General features: G+C 40.1%; 2 protein-coding genes and 1 long non-coding RNA gene across 6 annotated transcripts in view; 1 reads left to right on the top strand and 2 right to left on the bottom strand.

Moving 5' to 3' along the window:
* Positions 1-20,170, top strand: part of LOC136576521 (uncharacterized) — a 32,600-nt gene that overhangs the window by 2,325 nt on the left and 10,105 nt on the right. The window contains exon 2 of the long non-coding RNA XR_010786383.1: positions 9,695-9,765. This is a non-coding gene — a long non-coding RNA (uncharacterized lncRNA). The remainder of the gene's footprint in view (positions 1-9,694; positions 9,766-20,170) is intronic.
* On the bottom strand, positions 1,601-5,631 carry DLX1 (distal-less homeobox 1). 2 transcript variants are annotated; one of them, XM_066575856.1, is made up of 3 exons: positions 5,159-5,631; positions 4,623-4,822; positions 1,601-2,970 (listed from the first exon to the last, which is right to left on the bottom strand). In XM_066575856.1, exons 1-3 carry the CDS (start codon positions 5,457-5,459, stop codon positions 2,716-2,718), a joined length of 756 nt encoding a protein of 251 aa, XP_066431953.1. In that variant the 5' UTR covers positions 5,460-5,631; the 3' UTR covers positions 1,601-2,715. The 2 variants fall into 2 exon arrangements, with proteins under 2 accessions (XP_066431953.1, XP_066431954.1); XM_066575857.1 differs by lacking the exon at positions 4,623-4,822.
* Positions 10,531-20,170, bottom strand: part of METAP1D (methionyl aminopeptidase type 1D, mitochondrial) — a 188,394-nt gene continuing 178,754 nt past the window's right edge. For all 3 annotated transcript variants that reach the window (XM_066575853.1, XM_066575855.1, XM_066575852.1), the window contains 3 exons: positions 14,200-14,247; positions 10,927-11,005; positions 10,531-10,675 (listed from right to left, as the gene is read on the bottom strand). In XM_066575853.1, the coding sequence (XP_066431950.1) occupies positions 10,597-10,675; positions 10,927-11,005; positions 14,200-14,247 (206 nt within the window). In that variant the 3' untranslated portion in view covers positions 10,531-10,596. The remainder of the gene's footprint in view (positions 10,676-10,926; positions 11,006-14,199; positions 14,248-20,170) is intronic.

Here is a 20,170-nt window from a genome sequence, read left to right on the forward strand (position 1 = left end):
AAAAAACTTGCATCACATGCTCCATTCAGTGTTTGATCTTGAGAAAACCTGTAAATTGCATAAAACCTCTGTGAACTGTTGTAAATGGTTTTTAAATTAAATTTTAAAATGTTCTTATTTTCTATTATTTACAACAGTTCACGGAGGTTTTATGCAGCTTACTGTTTTCAATATCAAACACCGAAGGGAGCATGTGATGCAATTTTTTGGAACACCTCTGTACATTAATTTTAAAAAAAAGATAGGTTATAGCTGGCTGTCCTCAAGTAAACGACTCTAAATATGACGAAACCTTCTAGTGGATGCAGATACATTATATCATTATTATAAAAATATAATGTGATCGGTTAGTTACTGTTATATCGTTATGCTCTCGTTCCGACACACTACACTAAAATAATCAGTTTTACATTTTTATTAGGATATTTAACCCTTAAAATACCATCGTATGAACTGTTAAAGGATGTTTAAATGTAAAATGATCTGAAGGTAAATTACTAAAAGACTAATATTCTGTTCACTGTGGGAATATGTTATAAACAATGAGGACATTGTCCGTCTATCTATCTATCTATCTATCTATCTATCTATCTATCTATCTATCTATCTATCTATCTATATCTATCTATCATATAGAAGTGTGCATCGCATGCTCCATTCACTGTTTGATACTGAAAACAGAAAATAAGCAGTATAAAACCTCGGTGAACTATTGTAAATGTTTTTTTTTAATTAAAATTTATTTTTTCTATTATTTAAGAGTTCATGGAGGTTTTATGCAGCGTAGTTACTGTTTTCAATACCAAACACCAAATGGAGCGTGTGGTGCAATTTTCTGCACACCTCTGTATGTATCAATCTTTCCACCTATCCAATGTTTTTCATTAATTTTATAAAACAAGTAGAATAACAGCGATATCCATATAGTTCATCTGTTCCATTGAGGTGTGATTATTTTTTCTCCATTATCAAATCCCCATATTAATTCCAGCACAGTGCAATGGTATTTTCTGCGCTTCACCCGAGATGCAATAGCGTGGTTTTGCAATAGCTCAACATATTTCTTGCCACCAGAAGCAGATGCATGTATGCCGACATTACTTTTGCACACACATCACACACACCACATACACACGTAAATACTGTGTAATAAATAGACAATGTACCAATACCAGATGTGTACATATCTCTGCACTATTGCACAAAAATAGATAGATAGATAGATAGATAGATAGATAGATAGATAGATAGATAGATAGATAGATAGATAGATTCACATAAGGCAGGCCTGCAGTAGTTTACATTTTTTTATAATCGTGCTATCACGATTTCGCATTATTCATCTCATACAGTTGCGATAATAATGAAAGGGATGACAAATTTAGTTCCTGTCTGTGCACAAACATAACATAAACGTCATATAAAACGACTAAAACTACAAATCTTATACAAAAGAAACACATATAAAGCCATCTCTTTTTCAAAACCATTTTACTGTTTTAAAGAAAATTTATAACTTATTTACAAAGAGTTTTGTTTCTTTTCTTAAGATACAAAGCAATAAGTTAACATTTTCAATATAAAACTAAACTTTAGACATATAAGAACACTAAACACAACTGATCTCAGTAATCACAGATTTCAAAATTTCACAAAGATGTCAAGAAAGATCGTCATTTCACAAAGCATCAATGGTTACAAGCAACAAAAAAAATAAAAAATAAAATAAAAACAGAGGGCAGAAAAATCTGTGCAAACAACTTTACAGAACACTAATAACATTATGTACAAGGGAAGTAGGAGGGGGGGGGGGTCCAGATTGCACATAGCAACCCCTGGAATCCTACAACATATTGCGCTGCAATATGTGCTGGTTTTTAGGATAGTCAGCATGTGAGGGGTTAATATCTGCAATTTGTGCAAGAATTAGAAACAACAAAATGAAACATTTTAACTGGCATTCAAGTGATCTGGTCAGAGAAGGAACCGTGTCCTGTCTTGTGCCAATGATCTTGGTGGGCAGAAGTTGCTGGGCCTAGACTGTGGAGAATACAGTGTTTACATGTAGAATTGTATACACACTGGGGACTGTAGAAAATATAAAACACACAAAGTGAGACAACCTCTTCATGACTACAGTACAGTGACCTGCTCATACATAGATGAACATGAGACAGACCTTCATGTCACACATGTGTCTTCTCGGCTACTTCCACATTAGTAGCAAATTTTAAAAAAAATCATTTACTGTAAATAAATACTCATTTTTTTTACTAATCCATCAGAAACTCTGGAGACAGGAAGGATCCTACAGGAGAATGTGCTGGTTGTTGGAGGACAGATATTGGGTAGATGAGCACAAATTAGCCAAGACAAAGACAGACAAGAGGGTCCTTGTTACTGTTCCCCCATTACAAGCATCTTTGCTTCCAAATGTCTTCAGGGTATATCATGTGTTCCTCACTCCATGCAGCCAGGATGCCCAGTGCCTGGTAGTAGGATGAGTAGAGGCAGCTCTGCCAGGTGTCAACAGTTGGGTACCAGCCCCCATCACATTGGTTCATGCCTGTGCTCCACACATGGAGTCACCATTATCATTCTCTTAATCATCAGGCTTGTCAAGGCACAGAGCTTTTCCTCTATGTGTATTATAATATCATGTCATGTATGCAGTTTTATTTTGGGGTCCACCAAGGGTTTTGGCTGCGGCCATCATCACATGAGCTGAGGCTGTTGCATGGCTTCTTGGTGAGCTGATGGGTACCAAGAGGTGTAGCTGGGTATGTAAGCAGCTGCGGTCCCAGAGGTGTTCTTCCCTGAAGATGTAGGGGTGTTCCATACTGGTGGGACTGGAGGGGAGCCAGCGGATAGTGACCGACCATTGGCTAACCCGCTGGCCTCCAATGCTGAACCCCCCTGCTTCATCAGCTTCTTGAATTTGGATCTCTTGTTTTGAAACCAGATCTTTACCTAATGGGGAAAACAATAGCTATATTACTGACCCATATATGACACACAATATGATAGCTTATGTATCCAGCACCACATTTCCCTACAATATATATTACTGTGCAAAAGTTAAAGGCAGGTGTGGAAAAAAATGCTGCAAAGTTAAAAAAATTCAAAAACAATTTGATTGGCTCCAAATTTATTCTGTAGCAGGACAATGACCCCAAACATACAGCCAATGTTTATAAGAATTATCTTCAGCATAAAGAACAAGGAGTCCTGTAAGTAATGATACGGACTGCCTGTGATCACATGAAGGGACAGAAGGATCTGAACAAGCCTACATCCACAGACGTTCTATGGTTAGTTCTCCAAGATGTTTGGAATAACCTTCCTGCTGAGTTCTTTCAAAAACTGTGTGCAAATGTACTGCGAAGAATCGATGCTACTTTGAAAGCAAAGGGCGGTCACACCAAAAACTGATTGGATTTAGATTTCTCTGTTGTTTATCCACTTCGCATTTTGTTAATTGACAAAAATAAACTATTAACATTTCTAATATATATATATATATATATATATATATATATATATATATATATATATATATATATTCCATTGGCCCATTTGTAGATACTGATTAGTATATGAGGGCGTCTGAATGTGGTATGTGATGCCAGAATTAGTTTTATGGCCAATGGAGCATTCTCCACCATACATGATGCGTGCATTACTATGAAATCTTTACGCAACACAAACAAACAACTGTTATGCGTCCCTATTGTTGTAGTACATTCAATTCAACCCTATAAAACTCGCCTTTGGATGTAGTAATAGTAATAATAAAACTAATCATAATAATAGTAACAAAACAATAATAATAATAGCTATTTGCAACAATGATACATAGCAGATGCATACAAAATATGGACATAAACTGTGAGTGCTTTTATTTTATACAGAGAGAGTACATGGGAAAAAACGGGAAAACATTTAGGATGCACTTGCTGCAGTGTATCTAGGACTGTTATGCTGAATAGGATTATTAATCCAGCAGAGCAGTCATCTATATGTACAGCGCCAGTGATTTTTATTTCATTTGGCAAGCACGTGTAACATACAATTAACAAAATCCCTTTAGTGTCTCCTGTCAAGATAAATTGTTCCTATAATTGATTGTCATAAAATACCATCACTTCTACTTTGAAAACTCCACCTTACTTATATTTAACCATTTATAAACCTGCACTGAGAACCAACATTCGATATTAAATTTATTAACAATTATGTGATATATAATATTGCAGTAGAGGATTATATAGGAGTTGTATATAATATTGCAGTAGAGGATTATATAGGTATACTGTATATATGTATGATATATTGTATATTATGTAGACATTTATATTATAGAACTTTAGGGTAGAAATATTTTGTTGTTTATGGAGAACAGTAAATATTTTCACATTATAAATTTTTGGGCCACAAATGTAAGATTCTGACCAATTGATCGGGTGTGACCAGTGTCCTGGGGATGCTCAAGGGTGCTATCAAGAATGATCAAGAATTATGATATGGGTGCCAAGCTTGTAGAAGGGGTGCCAAGCTATATGATTGTGAGAGAGGGTTGTTTGGGCTGTGTGCCACCTGGGTGCCTGGGCAGTATACAGTACCTGTGTCTGGGTGAGTCCCAAGGAAGCTGCCAGCTCTGCTCTCTCGGGTAATGCCAGGTACTGTGTCTGCTGGAACCGCCTATTCAATGCTTGCAGTTGTAGACTGGAGTAGATAGTCCTAGGTTTGCGAATCTTTTTGCCTTTGCCATTGAAGCGAACCTCTCCACCTTCCACCACCGTACTCTTCTCTGTTTCTGCCCCTGCACATGCAACAAACACAAGCAAATCAGGTAAAAAGCGCACAAGTGACAAGCAGACAAAAAGCAACAGATCACAATAATAAGCTCCAGCAGCCAGTGCAAGTTTGTGTTATTTCCAGCATGCTGCAGTTTAGGTTTAATTACCCTTAATTGCATACATTGTTTATAGCGCCACGCAATAAATAATTAGGCAGGGTAATGTGAGCACATCTGGGCTGATGCTGCAATGCACAGAGCCGCTGCAGGGAAGAAGGACTAGGGGTCTCCTGGCAGCAGCAGCACTGATACAATGAAGAAGAGATACATTGTTACATTGTTGCTATTATAGTACTGTACCTGTCTCCTCTAAGCGGGTCTGGCTGAGGCTGGAGCTGTTGGGGTAGGGCTGCACGGTACTGATGTAGGGATTAGAGGAATGGCTGCTCACCGAATTCACATAGGGGTAACCCAATGGTCTGGAGAAGGATGAGGCTCCGCTGTACGAGCTGTCATGCTGGGAGTGCAGGCAGTGCATGGAGTAGTGTCCATGGGACATGGGGGAAGGTGGCATCTGCTGGTTCGGTGGCCCAAACTCCATGAACACCGCCTTCCCTGACACCGGGCTGTTAAGACTTTCTGGCATAGTAGTCATGGTCATTGCTTCTCTCTTCCTTTTCCTGCCTTTATTTTTTGGGGGAGATTATTTTTCCTTTATTTTTGTGTGGATCCCCCCCTTTAAATTTTTAAAGGGGGTCCTCCTGCTACAGGAAGGGATCCTAATTTAAAGCAGATCGGATTTTTTCACTTTCCATTCATAAGAAAATGGAGTTTTGTCTCTTTGGGGGAAAAAAGAAAAAAAAAGTCCTAAGCGTGAGGCTGTGAAGAGCTGCACAAACTCGCCCAAGAGCTTTGACTCAGCCCGCTTTGCATATTCAGGAGGCGGCGCTGCCAATTGGACGGCTGGCTGAATCGGCGCACTGTGATTGGCTAAGGCGCGTCCCGGGCTGTGCAGGACGAGGGGAGTGCAGGAGCTGAGAGGAGACAACCCAGTGGCCTGTTCTGTGGAATAGAGCAACACACACTCACCCAGTGCACACTAGTGAGATCAGCACACAGTGCAGCTACACACAGCCACGGATGCTTTTAATCAGCCCTGATAGTTTATTTTCCCTTCTCCCATATTTTACAATTGTCCAGGTTTGCTGTTCAGTGAGTAACTCCCGCACACAGCACTTTTCCACTCCATTTGTGATTTGAGGCAGCAATAATAATTCTGTGCAGCACAGTAAGAAAATCTGTCACATCCTGTACACATGGCACACACTGCTGGGCCCAAACCAGGACTTCTACATGTGTGCCTCAAACCTCACTGACTCCACATCTGTACAAGAGAGTGGGGAAGAGTGTGCGGGAGGTGAGGTGGTGGTGGGGGGCACTATTATAACCTACAGCATCCAGTCATATCTAGTATTATGATGCTTCCATGAACACACATAATCTTGACATAGTATACATACATGTGCGCACATCGTATTCTGTATATTTGGCAGCTGTATTATCCGCTCATTATTGTTATCAGCAGCATTGTAATTATTATTATTAAGGGCAGATTTGTTGCATTTCTCAGATTATTAATACATAATCATAATGTTGTGCTTCTCAATTTCGATAATTGGAGTAATGATAATAATAGTACAGATTGATTTGCATTGGTTCATATATAGAATATATTTAACATGATTTGCTTTGGTTCATATCTAAAATACATACAGAGTTAGATATAGTAGTATACATGCATTGGTTTCTAGTAGTATGGATAGATCGGTTGGTTTTGGTTCTTAGAAATAATAATTATTATTTGTAGTAGTGCAGTTACATTTGATCTGGTTCATATATAGAATATATAGCGAGTTAGTAGTATACACACATTGGCTACTAGTAGGTAGATGGGTTTTGGTTCTTATAAATTATAATTTTTAGTAGTATAGATAGAATTGATCTGGTTCATATATAGACTATATAGCGAGTTATAGTATACATACATTGGTTACTACTAGTAGTAGGAGAGAAATAGATTGGTTTTGATAATCATTTGCAGTAGTACAGATAGATTTGCCTTTTTCTTATGTACAATTAAACTTGATGGACTCTTAAGTTGATACAGAAACATTAGTTGTGTACTTCTGATTACAATTATTAGATAGATAGATAGATAGATAGATAGATAGATAGATAGATAGATAGATAGATAGATAGATAGGCAATCCTTTAGCAGGAATGTAGTTAGAACTGACAGAACTATTACACTGGTGTAAATCCTATATAAAATGATTTTGCGATTACGTTAATAATGGAATCTTTCAATTGATTAAAAAAAAATAGTATTAATAGTGTAATAAAATACACGATGAACATGGATTTGGGAGAAAGATTTTGACTCTTGATGTTATCCGCGGCCTGGGCACCTCTCTGTATGGGAATATTGCTACCTATCCCCGGTGTAGGAAGCCCAGGGAGAATCCCTGTGACTTTGCAGGGTAATTAGTGAGTGCTGCTAATGATTCTTCCCCTTCATAAGGCAGTGCTGTGTATGACTGTACAATGTGCAGCTGTATATCCCTTTCTGATTCATTTGATTAAATACCAGTCTCAAGTGCTCTGCTCCCCAGCTGAACGGCCTCATTAGCATAACACTGATGTTTAATTTTCATACGCATAATTAGCCATATATTTAACAATAATAGCAACATGCTGCCTTTCACTATTAACCAGCCTTGGATGTGATCCGGCCTTAGGTGAACCTCCTCTATGCACTGCTATCACACTGTAATAATGGGCTCAGGCCATCTGATCACCCAACACTTGTAGGATATTGATATCCTAATAATTCAATCTTTATCTTTAAACTGCACTCTGTCTGGCTGATAACACATACAGCTGGAACCTGGCATTGTAAAGACTAGGTGTCACCAGGACAGACATATTAATGTATACAGTCATAGCTAAAGGATTGGCCACAAATCACTATGAACAGGTAGCACCAGTTCGTTCTATGCAATTCTGCTGCCTTATATACAGAGAGAAAATAAGTATGAAAGGGTTAATGAGTTTAGATATGAGCAAGTATTTTCTGTATTAGATAACTATCAGCTGGTCACTGCTGTGTCTATCATGACTGGCACTCCCACTACCACCTAAGATCTATTTTAAGGTGGCACAGGGAGTGACATGTGATAGCAGCATTATTTTTTTTATATAAAATCATCCCTGTGTAATGACTGAAATGATTAACCTGTCTCATTTAACATCACTGGCAAATTGAGAATATTCCTCACAATGCCAGGCTAGGAATAAGCACAATAGTCCTCAGTTTATCTAACCCTGTGGATTTATCTAGCAGGGGAGCAAAATGGCCTTTAATGAGGTGCAAGTCAGTCCGGGTATCGGAAATCTAACTATAGATGTGTAATATTCAGTCTACTATTTCATATATTTGTCTTAAGATACCCTCAGGGGTACATAGATTATGTCTGACCATCTCACCACCCACCCTCTTTGTACTTCCCCGGTGCAGGAAACCACAAGTCTCAGCAATGCTATGTACAGAGACTAACGGTTTTACAGCAGCCGGTGTGTACAGTATCCAATATCCCAACGAGAGCCCACAACCTTATTTTATCCGGACTCCATTCAGATGACGTGAAAAAGTAGAATTGAAATAAAGCTCAGCTTGTTGTGTACACATTCCCGTTTATTAGCCCCGTTTTAATTAAGTTTTTAAATGTGTATAATAATAAATTGAAGCACCTCAGGGTAATTACTGCACTAACAGCTTGTTACCACAGCAGTGGGTAAAAACCCTTTAGACTTAAGAAAATGATCGCTGCTTGGTACATACAACCTGTGTGCAAACAGGGACGTGGATGGACCACAAAAAGTGACACAACTACTAATATTATTACTAAATAATAATCATAAGATATAATCTAATAGTTGGAAAACAGAAACACAATTATACTTCTTGTCTCTGTGAAATGTATATTTGCTACTGTATCTATAAATGAAATACAATTGTCAGCAGCCGGACTGCAATTCATTTTATATTTTGCAAACATTTTGCATCTCGGGTGGTCTGTATATCAATTATTAATCATATACAGTATACATTATATAATCCAATACTATGCAATGTTCTCCATATAGATACAGTGGTAACTATAGAACTCGAAACTTCCTATCTATCCCCTCTAATATCCATCTATCTTAATATCCATCTAGCTAGCTATCCTTTCTAATGTCTCTATCATCTAGCTCTCCTTTCTAATAATTCTCTCTCTCCATCTCTAATACCTACTGTAATACCTATAGCTCTCATTTCTAATATCTATATTTATCTATGTAATAATTTATCTCGCTATGGATATTTATCTAATACCTGTGAAATCTACTTAAGCCCCTAGGCACTATAGTTGGAAAGATAATCGGGAGTTGAAGGAGTTAAACAAAATAAATACTGCTATGTAATATACTATGATGTAATATTAATGTATTGTAGTCAATTGTACATACGGTAGTACATAATATTCCATACACAAAATACAATATTGTGTTACTATAATATATATGATAAAATACAGTGGACTCATTTGTGATGTACTATATTTATAATATGCAATCTTTCCAATTCACATAAGTTTCAAATGTGTTTTTATGTTCTGGTATGTATATGATCGCAGGATTTGCTTCCTCTAATGCATGTCCATGAGTGTTGGGGGTATCAGGAGCATCATGTTCTGCAGCAATAATCAGAACTGAAGCTTTATGACAATAACCCTGTGTACACATCATCGCCATTAGACTTTGTGCATGAAATGTGTTTCCTTGCTGTTACAGATGCGGTGTAGATCAGCACCAGGCGGGTCTCTGCTGTTGGACTGGATCCCAGAGAATGGTTAGTGGTCTGTGTAAGTACAATGTGAATACCAAATTAAAAGCGCTTACATTCCGCCAGGCTGATTAGTAGCTGCCTAATTACACCCTCCAAGCGTCACCTCCACTGCAGCCATTGGTCACGCTCCTGCATTGTATGGACTGCTTCACTGTGTTCTCCAATTTTATACCTAGTTTTTAATTTTCCAAAATATATATTTATTGTATTTCTTTCTATGTTTGCAGGAAATAGACACTATGTTGCTATTGCGCATAATTCACATCGAATCACTGTAGCACAGTCTATAGCACACAGCATTATATATTATATATACATATGTAGCAGCGAATTTGCAATTTTGTTATTATTTTGTAACCCAGTTAACTTACGACAAAAGTAGTAGATTCACCTGCAAATGTAAAGCCATACATAACACTGAGCTCTCTCGTTCTGTATACTATATATGCACAGACGCAAACATATTATATGTGTACATGTGTATCTATACAAGATATTGAAATAAATATCATAGATTCAGCAAATCCTTTTATGCAAAATGCATGTTAGCTCCGGTTGTGGTTGGTACATTATGATGCACTATTACACGTACTGCAATATTACATGTACATTACATGTACTGTAACAAAGAAGGTGCATTTACAAATACAATCTGGAAGTATAAAACCTATTGGTCATGATTTTATATATCTATATATATATATGTATAGAGAGATAGATAGATATTCATGTAGAGGGAGGTGGAATCGTTTCGTACATAATACGCTGTATTTCACAGATACATTGTTGTATTCATTTTTATTTCAAATAATATATATCACATTACAAAATCAGTCCCGTTCTTTTATTAATATTCTTCATCCAGTTTCGTCAAGATTTCAGCTCCTTTTGAAACGATTACAATCGTGTGCTCAAACTGGGCTGATCTGAAAATATACAGACGTTATAAAATAAGGAGCAGAGGTGAAGAATACATGTAATAAAACACAATATAAACAAAAACAATACAATATATTACTATATAAAACATTTACACTGAGGACAGTAATATCATGCATTTATAGTCACTTACTATTGTTACTCTGCACCAGCTATAATAAAATACATTATATTCACTTATTATAGTTACTCTGCAGCAGCTAAATGGTTAATTATTCTTTTTTTTTCTCCAGCGCACCTTTTCTTATCCATTGATACAGCAGTCCATTTATCTTTGAGAATCTTAAAATCAGGAGCCCCTTCCATAATAATAGGTTCTGAAATTCAAAGGATAAAATACATTGAATTTCCATAAGCAATATGGGCTGCGGGAGAGTATTAGGGAGTGACTGGAGAGACCAGGGGGGTTAAACTCATTTGCCTGGTTAACTAATTCAGTAAATGTATAATGTAAACAGGCATTCCATAGTACAGATGTGAAGGATGGAAATTATAACCAGGCAGCAGAGATTAACACTCCATTCATCAGCATTCAGGGGATTACTCCCTCATGTATCCAGATTAAATACAAATCAATCAATCGCCTGGATGAACATCACCTATAGAAGGAGAACCAATGCAGCTGGTAGGGTACAATACAACAGGAACATTCCATGAATAGAAAGCTGGAGAGCAGACACCATGCTGGCACTTGTAGTCCCACCAGCAGCAGCTGGAGAGCCACAGGTTGGCTATATTTAGCCTTGAGGTTAATGATGAAGTAAACAGGACACAAGCAGCTGTTAGCCCAGTGTTAGAGGTCACAGGGATCAAGGCTGGTGATTGCCCCCTGGTAAATGTTTACAGCTGTGCCATCTTTAGGGGCTGGGTGCTTGATGAGATGATACCTGCTGTAAAATGTGATGTGAAGCGCACAGGGCAGGGACACAGATTGCATCAGGATTATTTTAGATTATTTAAACAAACAAGAGGTGTCTGGGATGAGTTTAAACTGCAGGTTGACTTCAATGAACTACATGTAATAGTCTCCAGTAACACATGTTATAGAGGGTGTAGTCAAAAAGACTGATCCAGCGCCATCTCTCAATACTGGTGTCTTATATTGAAATAACAATAGCATATTTGATTAGGAGGGCATGGATGCACTACACCATGGCATGGCGCCTGGGACATGGATTTCAAGTTTGTGTTGCGACCCCTGTAAGAGATAGTAAAACCCAACTACAAAGTTGACTTTAGCATGTGAAAAGCAGAAATCACTTTTCCCCTGACTTTCTAAGGGTTTATTTACACGAGCGTATATCGGCTGGCGTTTTTACGGCCGGGCCAATATACGCTTCCATTTGAGCAGTCCCCCCTTTCCTTACCCCTCGGGCTGTTTTCAATGGGAGTGGGCGGAGCTAAGCTCCCGCTCCGCAGCCAGCAGTGGGCGGGGCATATGATCTTAGCTCCGCCCCACCCCCTCCTATTGCAAACGCCATAGTGGAGGAGAGAGGCAGAACGACAGGGGGGGGGGGGGGGGGGGACTGCTCAGATGGAAGCGTATATCGGCCGGCTGTGAAAACGCTGGCCAATATACGCTTGTGTAAATAAGCCCTTCGTCCCATTGGACCGCTGCTATGACAGAAATAAGGTTGCATTCACACGGGCAGGGGCGTAACTATAGAGGATGCAGGGGATGCGGTTGCACCCGGGCCCAGGAGCCTTAGGGGGCCCATACGGCCTCTCTTCTCCATATATGGAGCCCAGTACTTTGAATAAAGCATTATAGTTGGGGGCCCTGGTACAGGTTTTGCATTGGAGCCCATGAGCTTCAAGTTACTGCCTCTGCACACAGGTGTATGTGTATTTTGGTCCATGAATACAAAGCGTATACACTGACCATAATATGCTGTTAGGGCGTCTTCACACAAGTGTATTTGTGCGCGCAAAATCTGCACGTGCTAAACAAAGAATAGAACCCAATGAAGTCAATAGGATCATTCTCATAAGCTCGTTTTGCGCATACTTTTTGTGTGTGTTAAAAAAAATAGCATCTGCTCTCTTTTCCTGCGTTTTGCGCAGCAAAAATGCCATAGAAGTCTATTGCAAGTTTGAAAATATGCAGGGGGAAAGAGAGTGTGACACTGCAAAACGCAGGAAAAGGACGACCGCTGGACCTTATCAAGCTTAAATAGCCATTAAATTGTATGAAAGGGTGTCACATGCGCTTGTGAACTGGCCCTGTGTGCACTAATATTTCAGGATTATGCGCAGACAAACTTCATTCAAGCGCAAATACGCTGTGCTGCGGTGAGCATGTTTGTGCATACGCTCGTGTGGCGCTGTGCTAACCTTGCATTTTTCTGCATATAAGCAGCATATTAGGCGTGTAAAAAAAATGCACAAAATCCCAATGATTTTGTGTGTAAATGTGCAGCGTATATGCAGGTTTCCTGTGAATTTCCTGCGTATTTATGCACACCCATTGATTTCAATAGGCTATTATGGTGCGTAATACACACCAAGAAGGGACATGCTGCGTTTTTTCCCCACATGACTGAAAGTTGTGAATCAACCCATTGAAATCAATGGGCTCTATGACTGCATATATACGCTCACGTAAAAGAGCCCTTAGGAAAGCACACTGGAAGTGGCTTCCTCTGCTTTGATACACGCATGGAACCATCATCGGACCTGTGTTCATTCCAGGGACTCCCAATGCAGATCGTTACCTGAATCTCCTGCAGACGACGTCCTGGACGACCTACCCCTATTGTAGCAGGAGGTGGACACTTTTGAGTATGCTTTTCTTACATAGCAGCGGTTCCATGGGACTTGGAGAGATGTGTTAAGTGGCTTTCTCCTTCTCATGTGCTACTCTTCAACTTTGCAGTTAGGTTTTACTCTCTCTCTTACAGGAGCCACAACACAAAATTGAAACCCATGTTCCGCTGCCCTCTGGGACCCGTCATAACATCATGTAGCGCATCCATGTCATCCTATTCAAGTACACTATTCATATTTCAACATAGGACACCAGTATTGAGATACAGCGCTGCATCAGTCTTTTCGACTACACCTTGTATTGTAGCTCTACTACTATCATGTGCTGTAAAAGTCTCTAAAGCATTCTGGAACTTGTAGTTCTTCAATAGTTGGGGAAACACCCTATTCCAGCTTTAACACATACTACTGTTTGCATACAACAACTCCCAAGTCATACATTGGAGATCAATCTCTTACACTATGCTGGGATATGGAGGCCAACCAGAAATGATAAAACACATTCTTCAAGCCTCGTTCTATTAATCCAATCCAATCCAAACCTTTGTCTATGGACATAAAATAAAAAAGAATTGCTAAATATATTTCTATAATAAAGACTACAATTCCCAGAAGATGTACAACATGACATTACACATGCAATCCCTGTTTTGTTTGTAGTCACATCATTATGCAGAAATTATACATGATTATTGATGACAGCATTTTGTTATGTATTTAAAAAGTGTATACAGATTGTACTGACCTATAGTAAATGCCATCCCTTCTTCCATTTCCATATCATTAACATTTGCTAGAAAAAAATATTTGCATACATTAGAACAAAGATGTATGACTCAAGATATTTCAATCATGTGTTTGTTCTCTCAAATAGCTTGTTACCCCCACAATGTGCACTTCATTCATTCTCACAGCAAATTTAGTGATACCATCTTTTACTTCAAACACCTCTAAGGACGCTTTCGCACATACTGGAATATTGCGCAACCTACAGCAGAAAAATCCGCACCAAAATCCGTATCTCTAATAGGAGGATGTTGTTGCAGATTTGCAAATGGTTTAAATGGATCAGACATGCAGATTATGATGCAGATTATTATGGTGGAATATTTCAGTGAGTGTTGCGGAATATTCTGGTATGTGTGAAAGCGCCCTTCTACTTCACTTGCATAGGCCATTGCATTGTCATTCTAAAGCTGGGTTCACACATACCCGGCCATCGAGCTTTTATACCCTCTGCTGTCTTATTGAAATGTTGGAGGGAAACTAGTGCCCGAACTGATCCCATAGTTATCTATGAGACAGTCCAAGTTATCCAGCACATTAGTTTTGATGTTGGAAGTCTTCCTGAACTGGAGTGAAAAATATTTTGCATGTAGCATTTTTCTGTCTGGCTAGAGACATTGGACCGGAGCAGAGAGAACACCAAAATGGCATCAGTTGTGTCCATCTCTGGCATGGAAACACCAGCTGGATACAACTGATGTATGCCGAAATGTACTCCTCTAACTAACGTACAAAACATTTTAAATTAGATTTCTTGGACTACATATTAAATTCTTTACATGGATTTGCAGATGAGTTTTATAGACTTTATGTACATTTATAGACCTTCATATAGTGTTTATAGACCTTAGGGCTTATTCACATGACCGTATATCAGCCGCCGTTTTCACGGCCGGACGATATACACTGCCATCTGATGCCAATGGATTCCAATGCATCAGATTACACAGGCGTATTCTCACAGCGTAAAAGCAAATATAGCACCGGGTGCTTTTACATCGGTCAGCAAAGATAGTCCTGGAACTATCTTTGTCCCCAGAATACGTTGGCCGCTGCATAGGCTCCTGAGGGAGTCAATGGCTGTGGCCGGAGAAGGGAGGTGGGAGGGAGTTTAGCAGCGTGACTACTAAATTCCCTCCCCCTTCTCTCCTCCCCTCCAACTGTTTGCAATGGGAGAGGGCGGGACAGGGGCAGAGCTAAGCTCTGCCCCTCCCATTGCTGGCTGCGAACATGGGGCGTGGGTGCTTCGCCCCCCGCCCACTCCCATTACAAACAGCTGTAGGGAGGTAGAGAGTGGTGAGCCGGCGAGGGGGGGGGGCGGAAGAGGAGGCAATGGCATTGCAGCCTCGGTGTATATGTGCTGGGCCCGTGACGCCTAGATGGGCGCACAAACGTTAGATTTGTGCACCTGTTCACGTTTTTACGGCACCAGCGGGCGCAAGTAAAAAATGCCTATGCTCATGGAAATAAGTCCATACGCTATCACATGGTGTGTGGTAGGCACTATAGAAACTACTTTCTGAATTGCAATTGTAGGTTAGGGCTGCCACAGATTTTGTTTGTCCAATTTGCACCAGATTTTTTTTATCATATATCTTACTTATTGTTATACTGTATTTGTGACACAATGCTCACATGAAAACTGTCTGTACATGCATCTTAGTGCTTCCCTATAGACTGCAGCTGTCATGCTACAAAAGGTCTGCGTGGGACCACAATAGTTCAAGGATAAGTGCTAACATTTCTGTATAAGGTTGGTTTCTCATAACTGTAATAAATATACAAGAACAAGAAGAATTGCTCCGGGCTGTCAAGCGCTGGTGAGTGGCGAGAGTGAGATACGTTCCACAATGTCTTTTCACAAAAGTAGCAGATTGTACTGATGAATAAAATGGTGCAACGAGCGTCAATCCCATGCTGTGTCCGCGTCGATGTTACATTGGAAAAGATGCACAACTCGAGCTTCAAAAAACTTGGGAGGCTGTATAGAATGTAAAGAAATGTAAAGAAAAAGGAATGCGATGATTTTGAAATCTCATATAATCATATTTTATTCACAATAGATGATAGAACACGTCAGAAGGTGACAGAGAGACATTTTTCCATTTCATTTTAAAAAATTAACTCATTTAGAAATTGATGGCAGCAACACGTTACAAAAGTTGGGACAGGGGTAACAAAAGGCTGGAAAAGTACGTGATACCAGTGAAAAGGGGTTCCAGGGTCAATCTTCTACTACCGTGTTTCCCCGAAAATAAGACCCTGTTTTGAATTAATTTTTGCCTCAAAAAGGCACTAGGTCTTATTTCCAGGGAACGTCTTATTATATTTACCTAGCAGGCTCAGTCTAGGTCCCTCCTGCTGCTCTTCAGAGGTTGGGCATGATTCACGCAGACCACGGCTACTCATACAACATCACTTCCTGGTTAGGCGATTCATAACTCACGCCTCCAGGATGCGATGGCTGTGATTGATTCGACCGCTGCTCAGCCAATCAATCACCTTGTGGAGGCGGGATTTATGAATTGTCTGAGCTGCAGCTCAGCCAATTCATAAATCCCACCTCCTAAATGCGATGGCTGTTGATTGGTTCTTCGACTACTACTCAGCCAATCAATGAATGATTTATGAATCCCATAACAGGAAGTAATGTAGTACGAGCAGCCGAGGACTGCGGGACCTCCGGAGAGCAGAGAGAGGGATCTGGATCGAGCCTGCTTGGTAGTGCATTCCTTTTTTTAGTGTAGTGTAACTACGGATTATTTTTGGGGTTGGGCTTATATTTCAAGCCTCCCCCCAAAAAATCAGACTAGGGCTTATTTTTGGAGAAAAAAGGTAAGTCACATTACTGTGTATAAAAAGTGCATGTTAGAGAGGCAGAGTCTCTCCGAAGCAAAGATGGTCAGAGGTTCACCAATCTGTAAAAAACTACGTCTTTACATTGTGGAACAGTTTTAGAAAATGTTCTTCAATGTAAAATTGCGGAGACTTTGAATATTAAGAATGCTAATGCATGCCTAGGTTACCACAAAATACTCCAATACCCAATGTGTATCATAACTAGGGTGGCTTCCTCAGAAGCAGCGTAGCATAACCTGTGTATGTACTCGTGATCAGACCAAAGTATTCGCACAAGCATACAAATATCGGTAGTATCTATTATGTGATAGCAGCTGATCTATAAGTAAGAATATTACCAATTTATATGTTGTCACGAATGTTCTTGAATGCCTGATCTATACAGACACAAATTCATTTATACATTTTTTTTTCTAGCGAATAACTTTTCGCGCCTGCATTAAATATATACCATCGATTGTAAAGTATTCATGCATAATGCATGCAGCTAGAGTCCTGCATCAGACAAGAACGGGACAACATTCTTCTCCCAAAGCTCCAGCAATTGGTCTCCTCTAGAGATGAGTGAACGTGCTCGTTAAGAGCAAGTACTCGATCGAGCATCGCTTTTTTTTGAGTAACTGCCTAATCGAGCGAAAAGTTTCAGGGGTAGCGGGGGGTTGCGGGGTGGAGTGGGGGGGGGGGGGGGGGAGAGAGAGCTCCCCACTGTTCCCCACTCCACCCCGGCGCCCCCTGAATCTTTTCACCCGAGTAGGCAGTTACTCGAAAAAAAGCAATGCTCGATCGAGTAATTGTCCCAAACGAGCATGTTCGCTCATCTCTAGTCTCCTCATTTCCCAAACACTTGCAGACTGTTGTAAAAAGAGGGGAGGCTACACAATGATAGACATTACCCTATCCCAACTTTTTTGAGATGTGTTGCTGCCATCAATTTCTAAATGGGTTATTTTTTTTTTAATGAAATGGAAAATTGTCTCACTTTCACCTTCTGATATATGTTCTATTGTAAATGAAATATAGTTATATGAGATTCCCAAATTATTGCATTCTTTTTTTCTTTACACTTATTAACATTTTACCTAGCATCCCAACTTTTCTGGAATTGGCTTGTACTAATCCTATCTAATAGGCAGTGTAAACTTAGACTAGACAGTCTAAAAATGTGCTAAATATATCACAGTGGCTCACGGTGGGTTATAAATCTGGTGCATCTCTAAACACTTTTAAGTTTAGACCACCTACTAGTTTGGTGTAGCATCACATTTTAAACTACTCCCATAAAGCCATGCCCCTTTTTCTGATAAGCCACGGCTCCTTTCAAGTAAGTTGTAACCTGGAAAGAACTCCAGCTCACTCAGCCTTACTGATCTTCTTCCACTGAGTGCATGAAAGCAGGAAGTCACTGACTAAGCATTATGAACAAGGAAGAAGTTCCAGCACTTAAATATGAAAATAACTTTATTCCATGTGCATGAGGGCTCGGTAAGACAGGCGTGTTTTGTTCGCGCATAATGTACGCTTCTAAAAGAACCAATGGGTTCCTATAGAAGTGTTCATATGCGCGGAATTTGAAGCGCAAAACAGCGCGCACCTAAAAAAGATAGGATATAGGTGCGCGTCTTGTAGGAGTTTCCACTGACTCCTATGGGAGCAGGAATTAATGGAAACTCCTGCACTGCCAATGGCTTCCACGCTGCTTACAGCAGGACATTTAAAGGTGCCAGAAGCACCTTTTTAATGTCCTGCTGTTAACACCTTAGTCCCCGCGGGGCTGAGGGGACTCCCGAAGGGTTCCGTTAATCCCTGCGGGGAGTCTCCTGATCACAGTGACAGCACTGTCACAGTGTTTAATGATAAGAACTGCAGTGGGGACCACAAAATCCTCAGCCACAGGTGTGGCAGAGGACCGCAATGCTATCCCATTGCTTTTAATGGGGCCGGCGCTGCTGCCGCCCCATTGACAGCAATGGGATGAAGGCAACCCCCGCAGCGATGATTTTCGGGGGAAGGCTTGAAATGTAAGCCCTACCCAGAAAATCCCCCCTAGCTGTAGAAAAAAAGGTTAACTCGCCTAGAAGAGCTGTCCGGCTCTTCTCCCTGTCCCCGGCAGTCCTCTTCTGTATTCAGGTGGCCGTGGATTGAAAAATCCCTGCCTCCTTTTGTCCCCGTGGGGAGTCCCATCATCACTGAACACTGTGACAGTGCTGTCACAGTGTTTAGTGATGAGAGGATCTTCATGGAGCAGATGCGCTGCTCCAGTGAACGGGCGAAGTTTCATACGCTGTGCATATGAAACTTTGTCCGCTCAGACATCTTCCACTCATGCGAGTAGCGGGTTTTTTTTCGTACACATAGGCGCGCAAAAAACATGCTCGTCTGACCGAGCTCTCAGAGTAAAATTGTGCATAGGCCATGGCATTTTTATACTGTTGAAGTGTTGGAACTTCTTCCTTGTTGCTGATCCTTTCAAGCAATGCACAGAAAATGTCTAAAACATACAATAAATGTGGTACGTGGCATGTAAGTCTATATTTTCGTGCAAATTGAGACAGATGCATTTAGCTTACTAAATCTAACCCAATGTATACCAAAAATAATTTATGTGTAAACCAAGATAATACTAATGATGACAACCTGGATCATAGCATCTTCAAGCACTCTCCAAACATAACATAACCTGAAGCTGTTCCAACAGTAGATCCATAACAAGCAGCATATTGTGCAATAACACAGTTACCATGGGAAATCCAGTATCTGGAGGTGGAGTGGACCTAAGTAGTTGTGCCATGTGCTAGTAAGGACAAGACCTATAAACAACAAGACCAAATTGTACAGGATGATTCTGCTGATAGTCATGGATGTAAAGGAGTTGTCCAGTACAATACAATGGGGTTACGGGGACACGGAAGAGGCGAGTATAAGCTTGTTGATTATATTGGGGATTTGTTTTCCCAAGATACCTACCATTGGAGTAAAAGTCAGGATACCCCCTACACATTGGATGGTTGGCCAATCCCAATGATATCAGCAGGTTTATTCACTAATGTGTATGGTCCCTTTTAGGGACCTTT

Source organism: Eleutherodactylus coqui, chromosome 8, assembly GCF_035609145.1.
Source record: "Eleutherodactylus coqui strain aEleCoq1 chromosome 8, aEleCoq1.hap1, whole genome shotgun sequence".
NCBI classification, from domain to species: Eukaryota; Metazoa; Chordata; class Amphibia; order Anura; family Eleutherodactylidae; genus Eleutherodactylus; species Eleutherodactylus coqui.